The sequence below is a fragment of the Chrysochloris asiatica genome, unplaced genomic scaffold, assembly GCF_000296735.1.
Source record: "Chrysochloris asiatica unplaced genomic scaffold, ChrAsi1.0 scaffold00086, whole genome shotgun sequence".
Taxonomy (NCBI): Eukaryota; Metazoa; Chordata; class Mammalia; order Afrosoricida; family Chrysochloridae; genus Chrysochloris; species Chrysochloris asiatica.
In genome coordinates this window covers 8636719-8659157 of record NW_006408604.1, presented here as the reverse complement: position 1 = coordinate 8659157, position 22439 = coordinate 8636719, and the positions used below count along the sequence as shown (strand labels likewise).

Here is a 22439-nt window from a genome sequence, read left to right as displayed (position 1 = left end):
CCTGCTGACTTAAATGGCTTGCAGATTCACAGGCAGGACTTTAAATAGCTTCCAAAGCAAGCTACACACACAGAAATACCAAAATGAAAATCTAATGCTCTTTTTAGGACATTGCTTAGCAATTTTTGATCAAGGATTCATATGGTGTAAAGATAATCTTAATATGTGTGCCCTGCCTAAACAATACATAAACATATGGGTATATATGTACACATGTGTGAAAAACATGCTTTGCTCCACCGGATAAATCATGAATCCTCCCAATATTTAATGCTTTCACCTGTAAAACAGGGAAAATACCTGTTTAAATTACGTTCCTAGTTTATTTGAGTAGATAAATTAGCTATTAAAAGCACTGTAGTGCTTATTAGTATTAAAAACTCAAAAAAGAGTAACTTTTGCTCATTCTCGAATTTCTTGTTTAAAAGAACCCTTTTGTTTATTCATTAGTAGAAATTCACAAAGTTCTGGAGGAAGTTAATTTCTCTAAGGTTAATATGATAATCTTGAAGGAAAATATTTCTCTTTATTCCTTAGAAGTTAACAATTTAAAAGATTTTTTTTTTTTTTTTGACCACATTTTCATTAAGGTTCTCATTCAGTACCAGAAATATTTCCTCAAAACCTGAGTGTATACAGCCTCTCTGTCCATAAAGCTGATTTCAGGTTTACACATTATAATTAACAGAGAATATCTTGATGTGGAACATTTATTTATTTTTTTCCAGGAAACAATAAAAGTTGAGGTCAGTGGGAAATAATTTTAATCAAAGAATTGTACATTTTCTTCCCACAAGCCTGCTTTGTAAAAGGAAATGACATTGCGATCCATTCCACTACAAGTAAAATATTACAAAATATTTACAAGAGAATACTCAAAATAACTCAAACACAAAAGCCAAGATGGGGCGAGATAAACGGGTTTCTCAGAAATTTCTACTCCAGTGCCCATAGCACACAAGAGAGTTGAAACAAGTAAGTAACTAAGACTCCCCTGATCATGTTTCAAAAAAACTGGAGAAGGGAAAGAAACAGGATGAAAATTGTGTGAAAAGGAATGGATGTTAGCAGCACTGCTTTAATAACCCAGCTATTTTTAATGAAACATCCTCTCTCTCATATGCCTTAAATTCTGACCAAGACTAAGCTTTAGGAGATTCCTGCACTGGAATTAGAAAATACCCTGACAGTGGAAGTCGCTCGTTCACCTAGGTTTAATGAGAGCCTCTTTCTCCATGAACCACTGATGTGAGCAGAAGCCTTTTCTGGATCAATAGCTGTCACAGTAGCCCTTCCATCTCTTTCATGAATGCTTCGTACACATCATCCTTAGTTTGTACTGACACAGGAACAGAGGGACCGGATTTGGGAGCTGCTTTGGCGAGAGGCACAGCAGAATCATCCTCTGACTTCCTTTGGGGAATAGCAGTAGCCCCTTTATTCTCCCGACGTACTCTCAGTGCAGTGGGCACAAATCGAGTAATCTCCGCTTTGGGATTAGTGATCTGTGGCTTGGCACTGATGGTTGCTGTGGCTTTCTTCTCAATGGTGGCTGCGCTTGTATCATCCGCCTTGGGTCGCTGAATCAAGTTGGGTGGGGCACTTAAAACCCCAGGGTTTGGCAAGGGAGCTGGTGGGAAAAGCCCAGGTGGGGCAGGTCCAAGTGGAGGCACCAAAGGTGGGCGCATCATGCCAGGACGAGGTGGAGGGATACCTAAATAATGAAGAAAATAAGCTAAATGAATACCACAAATATGAGAAAATTTAACAAGTACTAAGGAAGAAGTTTCTGGATGGTGCAAACAGGGCACTCAGCTGCTAACTGAAAAACTGGAGGTTCCAGTTATAACTTTGAGCCCACCCAGTGGCAGCTCAGAAGTTTACTTTAAAGTATATATTTTAAAATGGACAATGACTTCTAGAAAATAAGCTCATGCTGCTTACTATCTGAAATCTGGACTATACCATTATATTAGAATACATTTTATTATGATACATTCATTTGCAGTCTGTTTCCTTGTACTAACAAATATAATCTGTAACCTGTATTATAATTTAATCTATATAGTTTTTAGTAACCATCAGGCTTTCTTCTTCCATATTCTAAAATTGACAACACCAACTTGTTTCAAATATTACTTCAAAGCTGTAAAGTTTTGGTGTTGTGGGTTAATGTGTCAGACTGCAAAATTGTTTCAATTGGTGGTTCAAATACACCAGTCGCTCCCTTAGAAGCCCTATACAGGGTCACTATGAGTTGGAACTGACTAGACATCATTTTATTAACAACAACAAAGCCAAGATGAAGAATCTGATCCCCATGAATCATTTCCTTACTTCTTTCCTATTGTCGCACTGTAGAGTAAGTAAGCACAAGACTGCCAACTGGGTTTGTATCACAAGGTCGGCAATTCAAACCCACCAGCTGCTCCTTGGAAACCCTATACAACAGGGTCGCTATGAATCAGAACCAACAGGACAGCACTAATAACAACTCTTTCCCCAAAGTATTCAAAGGTTAGAAAATTCCAGGTGATAATGACTCATCGTGATCCTGTACAGGGTGGGTTCCCAACAAGTGGCTGGTGAGTTTGTACTCTGACCTTGCAGTTAGCAGTCTAGTGTTTATCCTATGAAAAGAACACTTGTTTTATTGATGGTTCAGACATATCATCACCATAGACCAAGAAACCTAGATTATAATTTCCTTAAACTCCAACTTTAAAGATTAAATATAAAGTAACCATACTTCATCAAACTAATTTCTAAGAAGCAAATGATCACAACAATGTGTGATTATCCTATATAAAGTGCAAGCTGGGAAACTTTAAAAGAGACTTTCACTCACAATAGGCTAGAACATTCACTGTAGTAAACTAGAAATAGCCACAAATAAAAATATAACAAGGAAACATACATGTCTAACCCTGGCACTGGGAAGAAATGAGGAAGGGGACAAAGAAAATCTACCCTGTGATTGATGGTCCTTATGCAGATATGGGGCAATTTGTAATGAAGTTCCCCAAAATGTCAATAGTCTTTGGAAGAAGACCTCAACTTTCATCCAAGTTGACAGCAATTAAAAACTAACATCAATGATAAGATACATCTTGATTTCAGAATAATAAATGTTCAAGTAGGCCTTCAAGCAGATGAAATACCTTCTTTATCATGGAAATGGAGAGGTTTACCTGGAGGTGCAGGGGGAGGTAGCCTTGGAGGAGGGCCTCGGGGAGGAGGGCCAGGAGGCAGACCTGGAGGAGGGCCTGGAGGGGGACCTGGGGGTCGGCCCGGAGGTGGTCCTGGAGGTAAAAGTCGGGGTAAAGGCCCTCGGAGTCCTGGCATTCCAGGTGGCCTCAGGAATGGAGGAGCTCCTGACAAGAGAAAAACGACCCATTAGTGTCAAACAAATACAAATAAAACAATAATTGGTGGTATAAAAGAATTCAAATATGGTCTACCACTTTAACCTGAAATCAGGTAATTCCCAAAACTGATCAAAAACATTTGTGGAAACAAATAGCCATACCAGAGATGGTACTGAATTTGATATGGGTCATTTATTTTCCAGCAATGACAAAACACATATTCAATCACAGTTCTGCTTGGTTAAAATTACACAAAGATGAGAATTCCTAAATGGTTTATACAAACAGACAATGAATTATAAAGCAAGGTGCTTTAAAGACAGCCTAAAACTCATTAAGAGATAGATAATAACCACTGATAATGACAGAAGATAGGCAATTCTGCACAATCAAAAATGAAGGACCAGTTAAAATAGCCCAAAAAGTATCTATATGATGTTCTGAATTGCAAATAGGCTTTTCACACTGTTACACAGAAAACTTGATATTATTGATCACCCTGTTTCTAACTATAGCGATTATACTGATACCTAACTATTACCAACCTAAGAAAAGCACAAGGCAATTAACTGTGCCCTGTTCTCACCTGGTACCGACTGAAAACTGGGTCAAACTATCAAATTATACAGTGCTAAAGAAAGCTCATGCTCAAGTTTCTGCCTGTTGTAATCAGAACTGCTGGTGGTGGTTATGTGCCGTGAAGTCAGTTCTGACTCACAGCAACCCTGTACAGGGTTTCCAAGGCTGTAAATCTTTATGGGAGCTGAAAGCCTCATTCTTTCTCTTGTGGTTTCAAACTGCTGACCCTAGGCTAGCAGACGGATTCATAACCAAGTATGCTACCAGAGCTCCTTAATCAGAACTCAAGAATCCTTACAAAGGAATAACCCACATAAAAACAGGTGGCTGTCAGAAGTGCTATCCTGCTGCAAACAAATGCTATAGTAAATAGGAAGTTTCATTTATCCTTCAAAAATCCTTATTTCTTGCAGAATTCCACTAAGAAAACAAAAGACCTCAATACAATAGATGACATTTTCGGGAGTGACTTCACTTCTCTTACCTAATTTGACTTGAATACATTTGACATTTATTCACATTATGTAAGTTCTTACCTGGTGGTGGTCCAGGAGGAAGGCCTGTAGGTGGTCCAGGTGGCCTTAAAGGTGGAGCAGGTGGTGGTCCAAGGGGTGGTGGTCCTGGCATGGGAGGTGCCTGTATCTGAGGAGGAACAGACTGTGGAGGAGCCTGCTGCTGTGAAGAACCAGTAGATGTGCCATCAGAAAGCGATTCCTCTTTATGTTGCTTTTGTGATTGTTTTTCTGCTTCAGAATCATCAGAATCATCATCATCATCATCTTCTGAAAATTCCTCTACTTCTCGTCCCTCCTCAGGGATTTCCTGGCCTGAAAGAAATTTTATATCAGGTCAATGGAGTTGATTCAATTTGTACAGCCTATACAACAGCAATGCCTGAGGACAAATGCTCAATAAAAGCATTCTTAAAAATTAACAAGTCTTCTTAAATAAGATATTTAAATGTGGAAGAATCAAATAGCATTTATAGCACAGTGCCCAAGAAACCAAGTTTTAGAGTAAGACATACCTGGATTTTCAAGTTAGCTTAAATATTTACTAGCTGTGCAACTTTGGGCAACCTACCTTAATGTCTGCAAGCCTTAAATAAGTAAAACAAATACTACTTACTTACTTCAGGATTTATGAGATATTAAATGTAAACGTATATGTAAAGCAAGTGACATGAAGAAATACTAAAAGATGATTCGCTATTCTTCCCCCGACTTACCTGCCATTCGAAGCATCATGGCTTGAAGAGGAGTCAGCTCCTTCATGTTCTTCTTTTTCTTCCTTGATTTTCCAGGCATATCTGCAAATCGCACACTCAGCCCTAAAGAGTCAGGTGGGTATGAGTCAATAAAATTCAGCAAATGCTTATTCTATGAGAAATACTATAACATACTAGTACAACTGCTACTTACTAGCTGGCACAGGAAGAAATAGTCACATTAAGTTATAGTACATGAAGAGTCAACCTAGTGGCAAATATAGGAGTATATAATAGAATATTATGAACTTTCATTCCAATAAAACTGAAAACCCAGATCAGAGTAAATTTTTAGAAAAATTTAAATTATTGCAATTGGTAAAAGCAATGATAAGAACAGAATACATACATTTAAAATAGTAGTCAAAGCTCTACTCCTTAAAAGGCACCAGGCCCAACAATGTTTATAAGAAAATGAAACCAAGGTTAATTTCAAGTTGCAGAAATTTCTTGTTAGAAGGCATATGAAAAAATGGAATGCTATCCAACTCATGAAGCAACACAGCTCTGATACCAAGTTAATGACTCAACTAAAATACAAACAAACTGAATCCAACGAAGGCTATCCACTATAAACACCAGGCTTAATGGTGCATTCTCAAATGGATAAACACAAGAGGATGTTATGGATTGAATTGGGTATCCCCAAAATTCATGTTAAAATCTCAACCCTTGTACTTGTAAAAATGACCCTATTTGGAAATAGAACTTCTGTGTTATAAAAAGAACAGAAGAGGTTCAGAGATATACACAAGGAGATACACAGACATCTCGTGAGGGTCATCTACAAGCCAACAAACACCAAGAATCACTAGGAGACACCATAATTAGAAGACGCTCACAGGACAAACTGACATGGCCCAGAGTCTGATTTGGGTTCTTAAGCCCCCAGAAATGTGAGAAAATACATTTCTGTACTTAAAAGCCACTCCGTTAGAACAGCCTTAAGAACTAAGATTATTGTCATTAAGTGCCACTGAGTTGGTTCCAACCCATAGTGACCACAGCGAACCTGTATAGTTTCCAAGGAGCAGCTGGTGAGCTTGAAACGCTGGCTTGGCAGTGTATATTAATTCCATGTGAAAAAGACCAGAAGTTTATTTTATTTTTTTACCCTTGTATCTTTAGTGCCTAGTGTGGTGCTGTAGGATAAGCACTTGACTGCAAAGTCAGTTTGAATCACAAGGTCAGTGGTTCAAACTTATCAGCTGCTCCTTGGAAACCCTATACAGGGTTGCTATGAATCAGAAGTGAGCTGACAGTACTTAACAACAATCCTTAGTGCCTAGAAAAATGCCTTGCATGTAGTAAAACCTCAGTATATATAATTAGGATGGTCATTTTCAGCAGATGTGTGCTGATGAATATGCTTGAAAATAAACCAGTCTGCAGAAAGGGGAAAATGGAGGAGGCAAGTGACAAAGCAGTCCTACAGAGAAATGGAGTGGCTGTGGTTGAAATTGCTTTCTACTTTCTAGCACCAGTGCAATGTAAAAGGCCTCTGTATCTTTTGTTGTCAGTCCTCTCTAGTGCCTTTTAAAATTACTTTACTGAAGAAATACCAGGAGAAAAGGTTATCATTATCAGTACTACAGACTGTGTGGTATGCTACAAAACACAATTCTAAAGAGGCTCCACACAATTGAGGTGAGACACAACTAGTATGTTTTGTATTTACATTCAGTACTTACATTCAGTTCTCTAATAAAAGCTTTTAAAAGAAAGTGAAGACTGAATGTGATCACTTTCTTTTAAAAGTATGTAACTCAGTTTGAATTTGTAACAATCAAATAAACATATAATATGCACTTAGTACATAATACACTTCAAGTAAATTCCCACCATACCACGCTTGGCCTACCTGACTTTTAATTATGATCCATGTTTTATGTAAGATACTATAAACATAAAAATCAAATGGTTTCAAATGCAGATATATTAAAAGACAAGACAACTCAACATGAATGTGGTGTTTTCCGTATCTTCATGTGGTCAGTCTTGTCATTTCTAAACATACCTATGGAGGTTCCACCTTTATCTTTTTGAACAGTTACCTATATCTTTTTTCCAAGGGTGGACTTTTACCTACATGTCAAAAACTTTGAAATCCTAAAGATTTAAAGCTGAATTGTGCAACAGTCCCTGCTTTGAAGAAGCTTAAAATTACTTTTATAAATACTTTAGTACGTTGTTATTGTTGTTAAGCACTGTTGAGTCGATTCCGACCCATAGCGACCCTGTACAGGGTTTCTGAGGAGCAACTGGTGAGTTTGAACTGTCAACTTTACAGTTCAAATGACTTTGCAGTCTGGTGCATTAACCCACAGCGCCACATCAGGGCTCCTTAGTACATTAGGACATTCAATTTACACACTACTTATCAATACCATAAACGTCCATCTGCACATACCAGACTTCTTTTCTTCATTGTTGTCTCTTTCATTATCATCACGGTGCACGAAATCATCCCCCTCGCTCTCTCCATCTGATCTGTCAGTGTCACTGTCATCAGTGCTGTCATCATGCTTATCTTGATCCATGTCCTCGGGATAGCCATCATCTTCACTGGTGCTAGAGACATCATCATCATGGCCTCGCTGAGCTGAGAAGGGAGAGCGCAGAAAAAATAAGGGTTTGAGTTCTCTACTACATGGTACCCAGAAATAGAGAAAAATATGATCGGAAAACAAATGAAGAATCAGGGGCACACACACATACAAAAAAGTCACTGACTGTATACAATGACACTAATCTGAGGACAATAAAAATCAAAAGGCAACAGGTGGGCAAGTCTTAAGATACTGACTGATGCAAGTATTAAGACAGTAACATCTTGAAAGTAAAATCTGAAGCACAACCAACATTTCTATACTTCCTTATGTATGTTTTTACTTTGGCACCTTCCTGTATTTCCTAAGTTCTGATAGTGAAGAGCAATGCAAATAGGGCCAACATAAAATACAACAGCAAAAAGACAATGAGAGCAAAAGTAACACAGTCACTCCTTACCAAGTTCAGGACTATATAACATATCTTCATCTCGCCTACGAGGAGGAAGATCTAGGGCAAAGCCCACTTTACGGCCATACATTTGTAACACTTGAGGAGGAGGTGGACCAGGGGGAGGACCAGGAGGCTTTCTACCAGGGGGCAAACGTGGAACACCATGTCCAAGAAGAGGAAGTATAGAGACTGCCCGAGTTGGTGGTCTGTAAATAAAATTTTATAGTAACTACAAAATAGTAACATTTAAGCCAATCAATGTCTTTTACTTCCCACTGCATATATTTCAGTACTAGAAAGTCAAGAGGTGCTTCTAATAAATATTATTTGATTATGACAGTGCTTCCTTACCCATACGCTGAAGTCTTTTTAAGGATGGAGGGTGGCTGAGCACCAGGAAGTGGAATGTCCTGGATCAAGATGTTGGAAGGAGCATGGGGCATATCTGGCAAAGGAATACTCTCAACTTCCACATGCTGAGCATTCTGAAAGAGATAAATTTTCAATATTATGCTAAGAGTATTCATAAGCTTAACACTAAAAATGTACTGTCAGCAGCTTCAGAACCTGGATTTGCTTGCTATACAACATGAACATCATGTAAAAAAAACAAGAATACAGTCTCTAGACTTCCAAAGACTAACAAAAAATTTAAAGAAATCTGTATCTCCTCTAAAAAAAAAACCGCACCCAAATTCAGCTATTTTTCTGCTCTCTTATCAACAGATTCTTTCTGGTTATGATTTGAAATAACTGCTGTTTAGAGAAACTCAACTGTTAAAGTACCTGGCACCAAAGCTACTGTATTGAATATTTTAGATATTAGAATACAAAAACAAACAAACAAAAATCCCAAACTGTCATCAAGTAGATTCTGACTCATAGTAACCCTATAGGACACGACAGAGTTGAACTGCTCCTTAACGTTTCTAACACTTTACAGGCACTGATAGCCTCCATCTTTCTCCTGTGGAACAGCTGGTGGGTTTGAACTGCCTACCTTACAGTTAGCCCAACGATTATTCTACTTAGGCTCTAAAATTAATTTGCCTGGGTAGAATCTCTGCTGTGTACCAGCTTTATGACACTGAACAACTTTCTATACTTCTCCAAACTCGTTTCCTTCAACTGTAAAATGTGACCCATAATACTTACTTTACAAATTATTTTCCTCCATAGATTAGTGTTCTTGCTCTAGAATTTCATACTGAGCAAGCTTTAAAGATTTATCCATGTTATTCTGGTTATCAGCAAATCATTTCTTTTTTATTGCTGCGTTGTAAAGAACTGTATATAGGAGCTTGTTTATCCATTAAGGAGTCCTGATGGTTAAGTGCTCAGCTGCTAACTGAAAGGTTGTTAGAGTGAACCCACCAACTAATCCATGGAAAAGAGATGGCAGTCAGTTTCCCTAGCGATTATCCTTGAGACAGTTCTACTGTTCTAAAGGTCACAATGAGTCAGGATCAGAATTAAAAAAAAAAAAAAATCTATTATTCTACTGATGGCCACCTGGACTGTTCTCAATTTTTGGCTAGTATGTGTTACCAAATAGATTAACTTCTCTTGTATAAATACCTAAGAGTAGAACTGACTCATAGGGTAGGCACAAGTTTAATTTAAAAATAAACTGCCAGGAGGAACAGATTTATGTAATTCTTCTAGTAAGCTTTAGGAGCTATCTCAACATAATTTTTCATTTCTTTCAAAAGAAACTTGGTTACCTTAACAGCATCAAAATATTGGCTAAGTTGAGCCCTCTTCTGTTCATACTCTACTTCAAGCTTTCTCAATTCTTTGTAAATATCTGGATTCTCTTTTTCATAGAGTCTTAGAATACGTTCAAAGGTTTCCCGCAGTTTTTTACGCTTGTCTTTTAGAACCTTTTCATTCAATTGTGGCTGTTGCACTGGATTAAACTCTGAGTGGGAAAAGCACATTAGAAAATGACATACACACAAATGTTATTTTGCTTAAATATTAACCGTGGTAATTTATTCAAGTCCAAAAAGTTCATTATTCTTGCATTACATTATTTAAAATATAGCATGTGAGTAAAGTGTTGAAGGCCAGAGTTCTAATTCTAGCTCTGCCACTTTATCAAATCATTCTGTGTCTGTTTTCATGGGGACAATATACCTATCCTAAAAGGCTGTTGAGGGTAAAAAAAAAATGAGTGCATAGCAAGGTTAAGTGCTCAATAAGTCTGTTATTACTTTTAAAACAACTTAAATCAATTTTAGGTTATTTAACAGACAAGTAGCAGACACCTGAAGTCCTTGTATGGCGCTGTAGGATCAGCACTGGACTGCTAACTACAAGGTTGGTGATTCAAACCCACCAGCCAGTCCTTGGAAATCCTTAACATGGTTGCTATGAGTCAGAACTGACTCAATGGCACATAACAACTAAACAGCATGATACCTTGGGAGAGTGGTGACTCTGAAGGGTAAGTACTGGACCTCTAACCATAAGATAGGCCGTCTGAGCCCAACAGCTGCCCTATGGGAGAAAGATGAGGCTTTCTGTTACTGCAAAGATTTATAGCTTTGGAAACCCTTTATAGGGTCACTGTTCTGGTGTTGTGCTGTGGGTTAATGTGCTGGACCGCAAAGTTGGTTTGAACTGCAAGGTAGGTAATTCAAGTTCACCAGCCGCTCCTCAGAAACCCTATACAGGGTGGCTATGGGTTGGAACCAATTCAATGGCACTTAACAACTGGCAACAAGAAGCATGATACCTTAGGGGCAGCAATTGTCCATACTGATATTTACAGTAAAGGCAACTATGAGTACCAATTATAGCTAAATTGAAAATGATTTGGGATCATGCAGCCTGACTGAACTCTTGACAGGTTAGCTCCAAAGGCTCTCTTGTGTTAATGTTATCAGAATAGATATTTTGGGTTGGGAAAAAATTTCCCGTGTAAACAATATATAGGTAATTCTCAATCAACTTAAGATATCTTGTCATTATCACACAATTCTAATAATGATTAATCAAACCAAATCCATTGCCATCGAGTTGATTCCAATTCATCACAGCAACCCTGCATAGGGTTTTCAAGGCTGTAAATCTTTAAGGGAGCAGACCACCTCATCATTCTTCCATGAGTGGCTGGTGGGTTTGAACTGTCGACCTTGCAGTTACCAATCCAGTGCTTATCCTATAGCATCACCAAGGCTCCTTAGTAATAACAAAGACTGACACTAGAAGATGCATATGTAGAGTGTCAAAGTACTGCATGACATGTGAAAGGGGTAGGTGACTCCTAAAATATACAATCTGTATAATCTAATTTAAAATACGTGATGATTTCTTCTACACATCCTTACTAAATGGTCAAATATCTTTTTGGCTCTTCTCACTGGTAAACAAAAATTACCTTATTCACATGGTAGTTAGCAACACTGAAAAACCAAGCAAACATCTGCCCAAAAAACCCTAACAACAACAACAAAAACACACACAAAAGAACAAGGAAATTTCATAGATCAGATTTTAGTACTCTATTGAAAAGGGAGCTGGTCTAACAGGCTTTCATTACCTTTTAATAATTAGCTGAAGCAAAACAAGGGTTTCCTTTTTATTCTTGAAAATGAGCTCTCTAGTTTACATTAGCCTCCTGCCACCTCCTATGTCTGTCTTTCTGACACTAAAGCCAAGTGTCAAAAGGCACTACACTTATCTGTTCTTAAAACTTTACTTATTACCTGCCTACCCCTGAAAGTATCAAATTACTATAACAGCAATAAAATCTAACCTTTTAATAAATTCTTACCCATTTCATCTAATTTCTCCATGTCACGAATAATCTGTTTGGGATCCTTCATCTTTAAAACCGCAGCTCGTACCATCATACGTTGTTTTTTGTTCTTGAGAAAAATGAAACAAGGAATGTTAAGAAGCTAGATGTTCAAGCGTTTTTGTTTTAATTTGCTTTAATAATCTATTTAAACTGAATTATGATTTTCCTCTTTGGTTTCTGATTGTGTCAATCACCAGAAACAGCTATATGATTTTTTTTTTTTGCTCTTAAAAAAAGTGCTTCCACTTTTATAAAAAAGATAAATAAATATTACTTTTTTGGGGAAATATCTTTGTTTAAATGAGATCTTTAGCAGTTACTTAAAAAAAATTTTTTTAAACAACGGTTACCGCTAAGTTCTAAAATTAGGGAAAAGTTTTACTAAATAATGAAAGGACAATGAAGAATGGAAATAAAAAGGATTCAATTCTAAACAACAAACAAGAAAACACAAGAGAATAACTTTTAATATCTGAATTTCTTCAATGTAGTATGATAGTAAGAAAGAACTTCTTGGGAAGCATTTTGCCACAAATACAACAGTCATATTAGTAGGAAAATACAGTAACAAAGATATTTAACATTATTATTTCTATTCACTGATCACTAAGCTTTAAACACAGCAGCTGTTTAAATAGTAATACACACATTTATATGTAGTTTTCAAATTACTTAGTTTATGATTTGTTCTAAGAAGCATAATGTATCCTTTCTGATAAATAACTGCAAGTATTTTAAAATTCATTAATCCCAAATAACAAGATATGTCAAATAGCACTTATAGCTCACCAAGGTGCTTTTGAAATCCTACCTTTTTTAATTCTCTTTTCCGGGCTTCCTTTCCTTTAAAAGATAGAGAAGGAGAAATAAAAGACTTTCAAATATTGAATATTAGCAATGAATTTAGTCCAGGTTTTTTAACTGTGAGAAGACCTTAATTTAGGTCAGGAGGACATATAATATCTTAAGTTTTTATGGTTAATAACAAGGTTTCTTTCTCATCCTTGGCACTACTAACAACTGCAGTTACATCTTTTTTGTTTTGTTGTAGGAGGTTGTCTGGTGCAATGTAGGATACTTAGCAGCATCTCTGGCCTCTACCAAGCATCCCTGGTAGGGTAGTGGGTTACACATTTGGCTGCTAGCCATACAATCAGCAGTTCAAATTCACCCGCTGCTCCTGGAGAGAAAGATGAGGTATTCTGCTTCCGTAAGGATTTATAGCCTCAGAAACCTTATACAGACCACTATGAGTTGGAATTCTGTTGATGTTATGCAGCAGCAGCTGGCTTCTATTAAACACTTGTTAGGTGCCATTGAGTCAGTCCCAACTCACATGCACATTAGAACCCAACACTTTCTGGAACTGCACTAACCTTACAATCGTTGCTATGCCTGAGCCCGGTGCTACTACCACTGTGCGTATCTACTGGTGGGGGGGGGGGGGGGGGGGGGAGTCTTCCTCTTTTTCTCTGACTCTCCACTTTACCAAACATATATCATATCCTTTCCTTCTCCAGGGACCTTTTCTTCCTGGTACTATGTCTGAAGTATGAGAGACAAAGTCTGTCCATCCTGGCTTCCAAGGAATATTCTGGCTGTACTTCTTCCAACACAGACTTGTTTGTGCTTTTGGCAGTCCATGGTACTTTCAATATTCTCCTCCAACACCATAACTCAAATGCATCAATTCATCTATAGTCTTCCTTATTCACTGTATAACTTTCACATGCATATGAAGGTTACTGAAGATACCATGGCTTAGATCAGGCAATAGTTGTCTTGTGAATGACTCATGGCAACCCCAAGTGTGTCAGTAAAACTCTACTCCATAGGGTTTTCAATGGCTGAGTTTTGGAAAGGTGATCTCTAGGCTTTTCTTCCAAGTTGCCTCTAGGTAGATTTGAACTTCCAACCTTTTGGTTAACAGCTGGGTGCACTACCCAGGAACTCCAGAGCGTTATGTCAGTAATACCCCTGACTGTGACAATACAAAGTGTCGAGACATTTTTAAGTTTTTTTAAAAATAATTATAATTTTCTACATTCTCCATTGGTGACTTGGGACTAGGGACTTAAGATCTCATGAGCAGCCTACCAGTACCAACTGCTCTAAAAGGATCCTGGAAGGGGTGGGAGAAAATGTGGAATAAAACTCAGAATCTTAAAAAAGACCATGCTTACTGGCCAGGTAAACTAGCGGAACTCCAAGATTATGGCCCTTAATCACTCTTCATGTCTGAAACTGAACTCACCACTGTAGCTCAATTTTTAGTCAAGCAATAGACAGGTATATAAGGGGGACAACGTTAGCGAGGTATGCATACCATAGAATGAAAAAGGACAGCATTTACCCAAGGACAATATTTAGAAGGGATGGGAAAAGAGGAGGAATGGAAACAAGAAATACAAGGAGGAAGTGGGATATGTGAGAGGATATATTATGGGAACTGCAATCAATGAGATAAAACATACTGTATGATTTGTTGAATATAAAACATAATCTGCGCTATAAACTTTCAATCAATTTACAACAAAACATTTTAAAGTAAAAATGAACCCGAAGGAAAAAGAAACCATGAAAACACTAAGCGAGAGTTCGCAAAACTAACTTGGTCAAAATTTCAAAAGAGAGCTTTAAACTCTTTCTTCGACATTATAGATCAGTGAAATTTGAAATATATAATTCAGATACTATAATTTTTACCATTCTTTAATCTTTGCTTCATCATTCCACATTAATGGACACTTACGGGCCTGGTCTGTGGGGTTCATAAATTTTCCACTCTTGGTGGATGATGTAGACCTCCGTCCCATGATGGCAATTTGTATGGTTTACTTGTTATTAAAAAAAAGAAAACAAAACCTGAAAAAAACAAAGAAATCAATTATTTTTTCCCTATAAGATTTTTTCCTACTAGAGTTCATTCATCTCAGACAAGAAACATTCCTGTGATTCTTGCTGTTTTGATGTTATTGTCCAAGAAAGATGGCCTTAGCTTTCTTGAATACCCCAAATTAGATCTTCCAATTTAACTTTTTTGTTATGGATTACAGTATTTACTGTCACTTGGAAAAGATCAACAATAAAGCACAAGCCACCAACAGAATAGAAGTTATTAGTTCTTATCCTATCTTTTCCTTTTATTTAGATGGGAAGGATGAAAACAAAGTAAAGGGAATGAAATAAAATCTGGGCTCAAAGACAAATAGTTACCCAAGTCTCTCTCTATGGTTTTTCTTGACATTATGTTGCATATTCTCAAAACCTTCAAGACAGCAATTTAGGCATATTTAATTCAGATATAGTTCTTGATTTTCAAGTACGAATTTGAAAACATAATTTAAAATGCAACTATTCAAAATCAGTATTGTGCTAACAAATTGTTGTTAAATTGGTTCTGACTTATAGTGACCCTGCACAGGATTTCCGAGGCAGCAAATCTTTACAGGGGCAGAAAGCCTCATCTTTCGCCCGCGAAACAGCTGGTAGTTTCGAACTGCCGACCTTGAGGTTAGCAGCCAGATTTGTAACCATTACGCTATGACTCATAGTGACCCGGTATAGTTTTCCAAGGAGCATCTGGTGGGTTTGAACCACCAACCTGACAGTTAACAGTACAGTGCTGATCCTACAGCACCAAGGAATAGCTTTTGCATAATTTTCAATACTTTGTAGGATCAGCACTGGACTACGAACCACAAGGTTGGCAGTACACACACACCAGCTGCTCCTCAGAAACCCTATACAGGGTCGCTCTGAGTCAGAACCAACTCGATGCTAAATAATAATAACCATTAAGATACAGATTTTTCTCATACACATACCTACTTTACTCCTGATTTGTATTTTTAAAAAGTAACTGGGAAGGTAACTGTATTAGGGCAAATATTTTGTAAGCCAAAATGTTCATTAATCTAAGATAAGATACTAAGATACCCTGGTGGTGCTTGACTGCTAACCACAGGGTTGGAAGTTCAAATCCACCAGCCAGGGTGGAAAAAGAAAAGGCTTTCTGCTCCCATAAATACTTACTGCCTCGGGAACTCTATATTGTTGTTAGGGCTGCCAAGTCAGTTCTGACTCATAGCGACCTTCTACAGGGTTTCCAAGGAGCGGCTGGTGGGTTTGAACTCGCAACATCTGGCCCACAGTTCAGTGCTGATCAGACAGAGCCACATCAGGTCTCCTAGACAGGGTTGCTATGAGTCAGAACCAATTCCACAGCCGTGAGTTTGAAGACACTCAGATTATTCCTTCCCCCATCATTTCAAAAGGAAAAGCATTTTTGAAACGTAGCACTTTCCCTAATAATGAAGGTTCACAAATTTCCTCCCTTCTGCAAGGATGAAAAAGGGGACGGTAACAACGTTAAATTTGGAGTAGACAATCCAATCACACTTTCCCACCCACTCTTTAAAAAGGTTTTCACAAAAAATTATGCATCTTAAGGAAAAAGAAACCATATAACACTAAACGAGAGTTGGCAAAACTAAGTTTTAAAAAAGAAAGCTTTAAGCCTTTCATGCCTTGATTCTGTGAGAATCTTCCGATCTTTTCCAGCGGCAACTAATTTCACAGGTCAGTGTTTCTTAGAAAAAAGAGTAGGAAAAAGAACAAGCAAAGTGACGAGCAAACACAAGTTCTCCTATCTTTTGATAGTCCGTTTCTTTTTTGTTTTCCTCGTAATTATCCCAAGGCTCGTGTTCCCTTCTTCTCCCCACAAGTGTAACATAAAACAGGTACAGAGAACATAATTACAAGGAACCTTTAGCCTGGAGTCTTAGTCTGCACAAATTAATCTTTTTTTTTTTTCGTCTAAAAGTAGAGGCCGCCGGGGAACCAGGCCACTAAACGACGAGGAACTCTAAACAGCTAGAGGCTCCGACAGAACGGAGTCCACATGCACCAAGGGGACAACAGCAGCAGTAACTGTCGGAACCATAGCGACGGTTGACCCTGACTCGAGGAACTAGACGTCAATCCTAAGGCAATCAGTCAACGTGCTCAAGAAGCGGCGCTAACCGACCCCGGTGAAGTCACATGCTTAATCGCAGCCACAAACCGCACCAGGCCCAGCGGTCCCGTAGTCCGCGACCCTGAAGACCCCAACCACGCAAAGAAGAGCAGGGGCCTAGAACACCTGAGGCAGCCGCGCGGGGCCTTGAAAGGGACGGGAGACGGGAAGAAGCGGAGTGGGGCAATCCCGCTCACTCACACTTCTGTTGGGATCCCAGTACTGCGAAGAGGGGGCAGGGGCGATTCCTAGTTTTTTTTTTTTTGCTTCGTAGGGGCCTTCACCCCTGCTTCTCGGTCAGCCACCCAGCCACCGCCATCTTGAAACCTCGCGCCCCTCCGCCGGCCTCACGTCACTTCCTGTCTCTTCGGGCCGACGGTCTCTTAGCGTTTCCTTTGGATAGAACCGTACAGAGTAGCCCAAAATTCCGTGACCAAATCGTTCCCTCTACAATGCAATACCGAATTGGTTGGTTTTCGGCAGGAGCCCGCCCCTTTAATCAATACGAAAGACTACACGTCGAGTGACACTTCCTCATCCAATAGACTCCAGAAGTGGGAGGAAAGGCAGATGTCTGATTGGTCGACGCAAGGTCTGCCCTGCCGGGGAATGCAACTACCTAATTTCCGGGAGCGCCATATATTGCGCCACCGTAGAACCTACGTTGGAAGTACGAATGTTGTCAGGACTGTTTCTCATTCTGGTGCTGGATTGGTGCGCGGTTTTTAGGTTTCTCTATTTCTTATTAAGAGTCCTTTGTCGCCCTGTAGATAAACACTGGACCGCAAGGTCGGTTCAAACCCACCAGACACTCTTCGTAATAGATATATACCGGGTCGCTGTGAGTCCGAACCGACTTGCACGTAACAAGGTTGGTGGTTCAAACCCACCAACTGCGCCTGGGAAATCCTACACAATGTCTCTATGAGGCGGAAACGACTCATCGGCACTAAGTTGCTGTTGTGTGCCGACGGATCGTTTCTGACTCATGTTGTTAAGTGCCATCGAGTCGGTTCCGACCCATAGCAACCCTGTATAGGGTTTCCAAGGAGCAATTGGTGAGCTTGAACCACCGACCTTGTAGTTCAAAGGGCTTTGCAGTCTGGCGCCTTAACCCACAGCGCCACATAGCGACCTTGTTACAGGGTTTCCGAGGAGCGGCTGGGGGGTTTGAACCACCGACCTTGCGGTCTAGTGCTTATCCTTCAGCGCCGCTCCGCGGGAGAAAGATGAGGCGTTCTGCGCCCGTAAAGATTTACAGCCTCGGAAACCCTGTACAGAGTCGCTATGGGTCGGAACCGACTCGACGGCACTTAGCAACAACAACAACTATATATATATATTTTAATGTGGGCACCTGGTCCGTTTATAAATTCTATATGTTTTATAGACGCAAAGTATTTGTAGATAACAAATTAGCACCCCCACTGGGGTCCCAGATTACAAACCTACAGGATTATTTTGGGAAGAGGAAATGAGAGGATACGCGTGCAATCAATTTTAAACTGACGAATGACGAGGTTGGTTTACATTGATTTCTTTTCCAACTGGTCTTTTCACCCGGCGCTGCGAAGATAATGCGCTGGACCGCAAGGTGGGCGGTTTAAACTAACTAGCTGCTCCTCGGAAACCCTGTACAGATAGGGTCGCTATGGGTCGGAATCCACTGGATGGCATTTAACAACAGTATCCTCTATGATGTCACTGTACACATCGGATTATTCAGTTGTCTCATGTTTGTCATTTCCTTCCGGTGTCTCTTCCCTTAACACTTCCTGAAAGTCCTCCCCCTCTTTTTCCCCACTTAAAGGTAAGTTTAAATATATATATATATTAAAAAGTCTTCTATAGGAAGATTTTGTTATTTCTGATCTTAAATAAAATACCCGTATAGGAGAACAAATTAGATATAGGCAGATTATATCAACTAAAAATTTTAAAAGTATTGACAGGAATGTTGTTTAGTGCCGTCAGTCAGTTCCAACTCACAGGGATCCAGTATAGGGTTTCCGAAGAGCAGCATGTGGGTTTGAACTGCTGACCTTGTGGTTTCAGTGCAGTGCTGATCCTACAGTGCCACACCAGGATACCCAATCATTTTTCAGCAGATCATTTAAATATGTAGTTACCGGTGTAAATTCTGTACCTAAACTAACATTTGTCTTAAATTCTTTATTAGTTTTGACTATACACGGAATTTTGAGTTCTTGAAAGAGCAAAAACAAGGCCTTGTAGGTTAAAGCTACCAGGTGATAAGCAAAAAGGAAATTTAAGTTAAGTGAATTGAATTGTGATGCTTTGCAATGAAGAGAAAGAAAAAAAAGGAAGAGCAGATTTGATGTTAAAGTCATTTACCTTTTTAACTTTTCAAATTTTGAAATGTGCTGAACATTTTTTATTTCAAGACATTTCTTGTACTTACTGCAAAAATCAACTGTATCAAACATTTTCCTGTCAACAGCATAAAATAATTTTGTGAGTAGAACCCAGAAGAATCTCATCTGGGAGATATTAGTTGCTGAAGGGTTTAGAAAATAAATACTTGACATTAAGTTTCAACTGTACAATTAGTTGACCATCCCACTGTCATGGACCCAATAGGACAGGGTTCACTAAAGTTTATGAGTCTGTAAGTCTTTAAGGAGCTCTGGTAGCATAGTGATTATGAATCGGGCTGCGAATTTCAAGGTCAGCAGTTCGAAACTACCAGCTGTTCTGTGGGAGAAAGATGAGGCTTTCTGCTCCTGTAAAGGTTTACAGCCTTGGAAACCCTGTACAGAGTCACTGTGAGTCGGAACTGACTCCACAGCACATACCCACCACCAAGCCTTTAAGAAAGAGCAACTAGTGGGTTCAAACTGCTGACCTTTTGGTTAGCAACCTAACGTGTGACCCACTGAACCACCAGAGCTCCTTGTTGTGACGTGCCATCGAGTCGATTCCGACCCATAGCGACCCTGTATAGAGTTTCCAAGGTGCAGCTAGCTGGTGAGCTTGAACCACCGACTTTGCAGTTCAAACGACCTTGCAATCTGACTCCTTAGCCCAAGCGCCACACCATGACTCTTTAGACCTCCCATAGCATCTAAATTTTCTTGAAATTATATAATTTCAAGAATATAAAGTTTCATCTATCAAAGGCAGCTTCCCCCTTTCTGCTAGTATTAAAGATAACTATATTTTTCTGAAAACTTGTAATAATTTATGACTTTCCTTTACATGACAAATTCTTTAAGACTAGTAGGTTCTGCCTCTCCTGTATTTATAGTCGGGATGTATTTTGTTTTGAAATGTTCCAGAGTGTTGAGTCATTTACTTGATGGTTATTTAACTATCACACCACAAGTTGGTCAGGGTCAATTGCAATTCTAGAAACAACTTTTATATTCTGAGCTCTAATTTTGATCTTTTTACTCGACCCAGACTGTAGTGTGTGGCTGGTAGGTTATGGAGCCATTCATGGCCTTTTTTCTTTGGTAAAGCATCTTGGTACTCACCAATATTTAATATCTTCCAGTTTACAAACAATTGGATTTAATCTGATAGTAAAAAACATGGTCATATTTCTATTCCATTCAAAAGTCTGGGAGTTGTGTCTAAAGAGGAACTTACTAAGTATGTCCCCTTAAAACTAAATGATGTCGACACCAGAGATGGAGGCAGAGATGGGGACATGGAGAGAGGGGACAGCTGAGGACTCTAGATTCATGGAAACAGGGACTGAGAGTTGGTGGCCAAGAGGCAGACTTGAAGAATGTGCCCTTTGGTGGTATAAATGATTATATATGCCTGAGTGTTTAAAAAAAAGAAAAGAAAAGAAAAGAAAAAAAGAGCTAAAATGAATAGAGAGAGATACTGTTTTATTTGGTGGTACATGGAGGGGATTATACTTATTGTAATGAAACAAGGTGTGTGGTTTGTTGAATGTAAAACTGATGACCTGCCTTGTAAACTTTCACTCAATTCATAATAAAGAAACAAAAAACACACACAAAAAAATCATGTCTGAACTGAAGATAGGGGTAGAAATGTAAATCTCTGCATTCAATGTAAATTTTAAGATTTTTGACTGGTAATTAGAATAAACCTACATCAGCTGATCCACAAGGAGGCTACCCTATTATGTCCATATAGGAAGCATATGAAATTTGAACCTATTTTACATTGTTGAATGGAAAATTGATCTGGTCTGTAAACCACCCAATTCACAATTTAAAATGAAAAATGAAAAAATGAAGCAGAACACTGACAGGGAAGCAGGAAAATAGTGACAAAATGGTTGTTCATTTTGTTTGGCGTTTCACTGTGTTGGTAACCTCAGTAATGGCATGTTGATATTTTTCTGAGGCTGACTTGAACTCTATCAGATGATTCTCATAACTTCTGATGGCTGCTTGAAGCTGCGTTTTCTCCACGGCTCCCAAGATAGCACGAAAGATCATATCTATGCCAAGGCTAAGAACAGCCACTCCAATACTACCAAGGAGAGAGCCACCAATTTGAGCTAAAACTGTGACCAACTGGTTAATTATGCCCGTTGTGACATTTGAGCTTAGGAGCTTAACAGCCACGGCACTGGCTGCAGAAGTGGCTTCTCCCAGGATGACTGAAATAACCTTTTGGACGATTGCAATTTTCTCCGTCTCTCTTTCCTTAATGTTCTGAAGTTTTCTATAAAGGGTTGGTTCTAGTTTGTCTTTTAGTGCTTTGTCAACCTTTTGCAATTCCTTTTGAATGTTCATCATGGCCTGAATGATGATATCACAGTTTTCTCTGATGGTTCCATCTCTTTTCATCTCAATTGAGGCCAGCCTGCATCCCAAGTGCATATTTAGAACCCAAATCAGCTTATTGGTGGCTTGGAAGCTGTCAGATAAGCAATCAAGGAGCTGCTGGTGAAGGCGGTTTACTTCCTGCCTCCTCTTTGGGTTCTCTGGGTAGAGAAAGGCGCTTTGAGCCATATTTCAAGTATGGTCTCTGAAAAAAGAGAAAGAAAATCTTTACTAAACATCTTGAGAGGTGTCTGCTATCTGTAGATTTCACAAGGAAATCTCTCACTCCATGGATAGCAAAGTGATACTCTATTTGAAGAGTTTCCCAGAAAATACAGAGTAAACTTTAAAACAATTATGAGGGGGTTTCAAAAAGTAACGTGAAAAAATTTTACTATCTGTAAGTTCCATTTTCCACATACTTTTTGAAGCCCCTTCATCCTTTTGTGGAAATTGGAGTCAGTGTAAAACTTGGAGTCAGTGTGTAGGTAGCAAAATACAACCCAGTAATACTTAAATTAAGGCATTAGAGTTTATTGTTGGGGGACCCTTTTTCTGTGTTTTTCCAGCATCTGATTATTAATAACTAAATAAGCTTATTTTCCTGAAATATTTAATAACATAT

At 38.9% G+C, this 22439-nt stretch overlaps 2 protein-coding genes across 2 annotated transcripts; both read right to left on the bottom strand.

Moving 5' to 3' along the window:
* Positions 1-694: 694 nt before the first annotated feature.
* On the bottom strand, positions 695-14884 carry WBP11 (WW domain binding protein 11). Its single transcript, XM_006866034.1, has 11 exons — positions 14778-14884; positions 12837-12868; positions 11999-12092; positions 9942-10138; positions 8569-8702; positions 8224-8423; positions 7625-7816; positions 5176-5277; positions 4484-4774; positions 3192-3374; positions 695-1714 (listed from the first exon to the last, which is right to left on the bottom strand). Exons 1-11 carry the CDS (start codon positions 14839-14841, stop codon positions 1281-1283), a joined length of 1923 nt encoding a protein of 640 aa, XP_006866096.1. The 5' UTR covers positions 14842-14884; the 3' UTR covers positions 695-1280.
* Positions 14885-15237: 353 nt separating this feature from the next.
* SMCO3 (single-pass membrane protein with coiled-coil domains 3) lies at positions 15238-22003 on the bottom strand. The gene is given in 3 exon segments (XM_006866070.1): positions 15238-15293; positions 21293-21347; positions 21350-22003. Coding segments are annotated over 3 exon segments (765 nt in total).
* Positions 22004-22439: the final 436 nt, after the last annotated feature.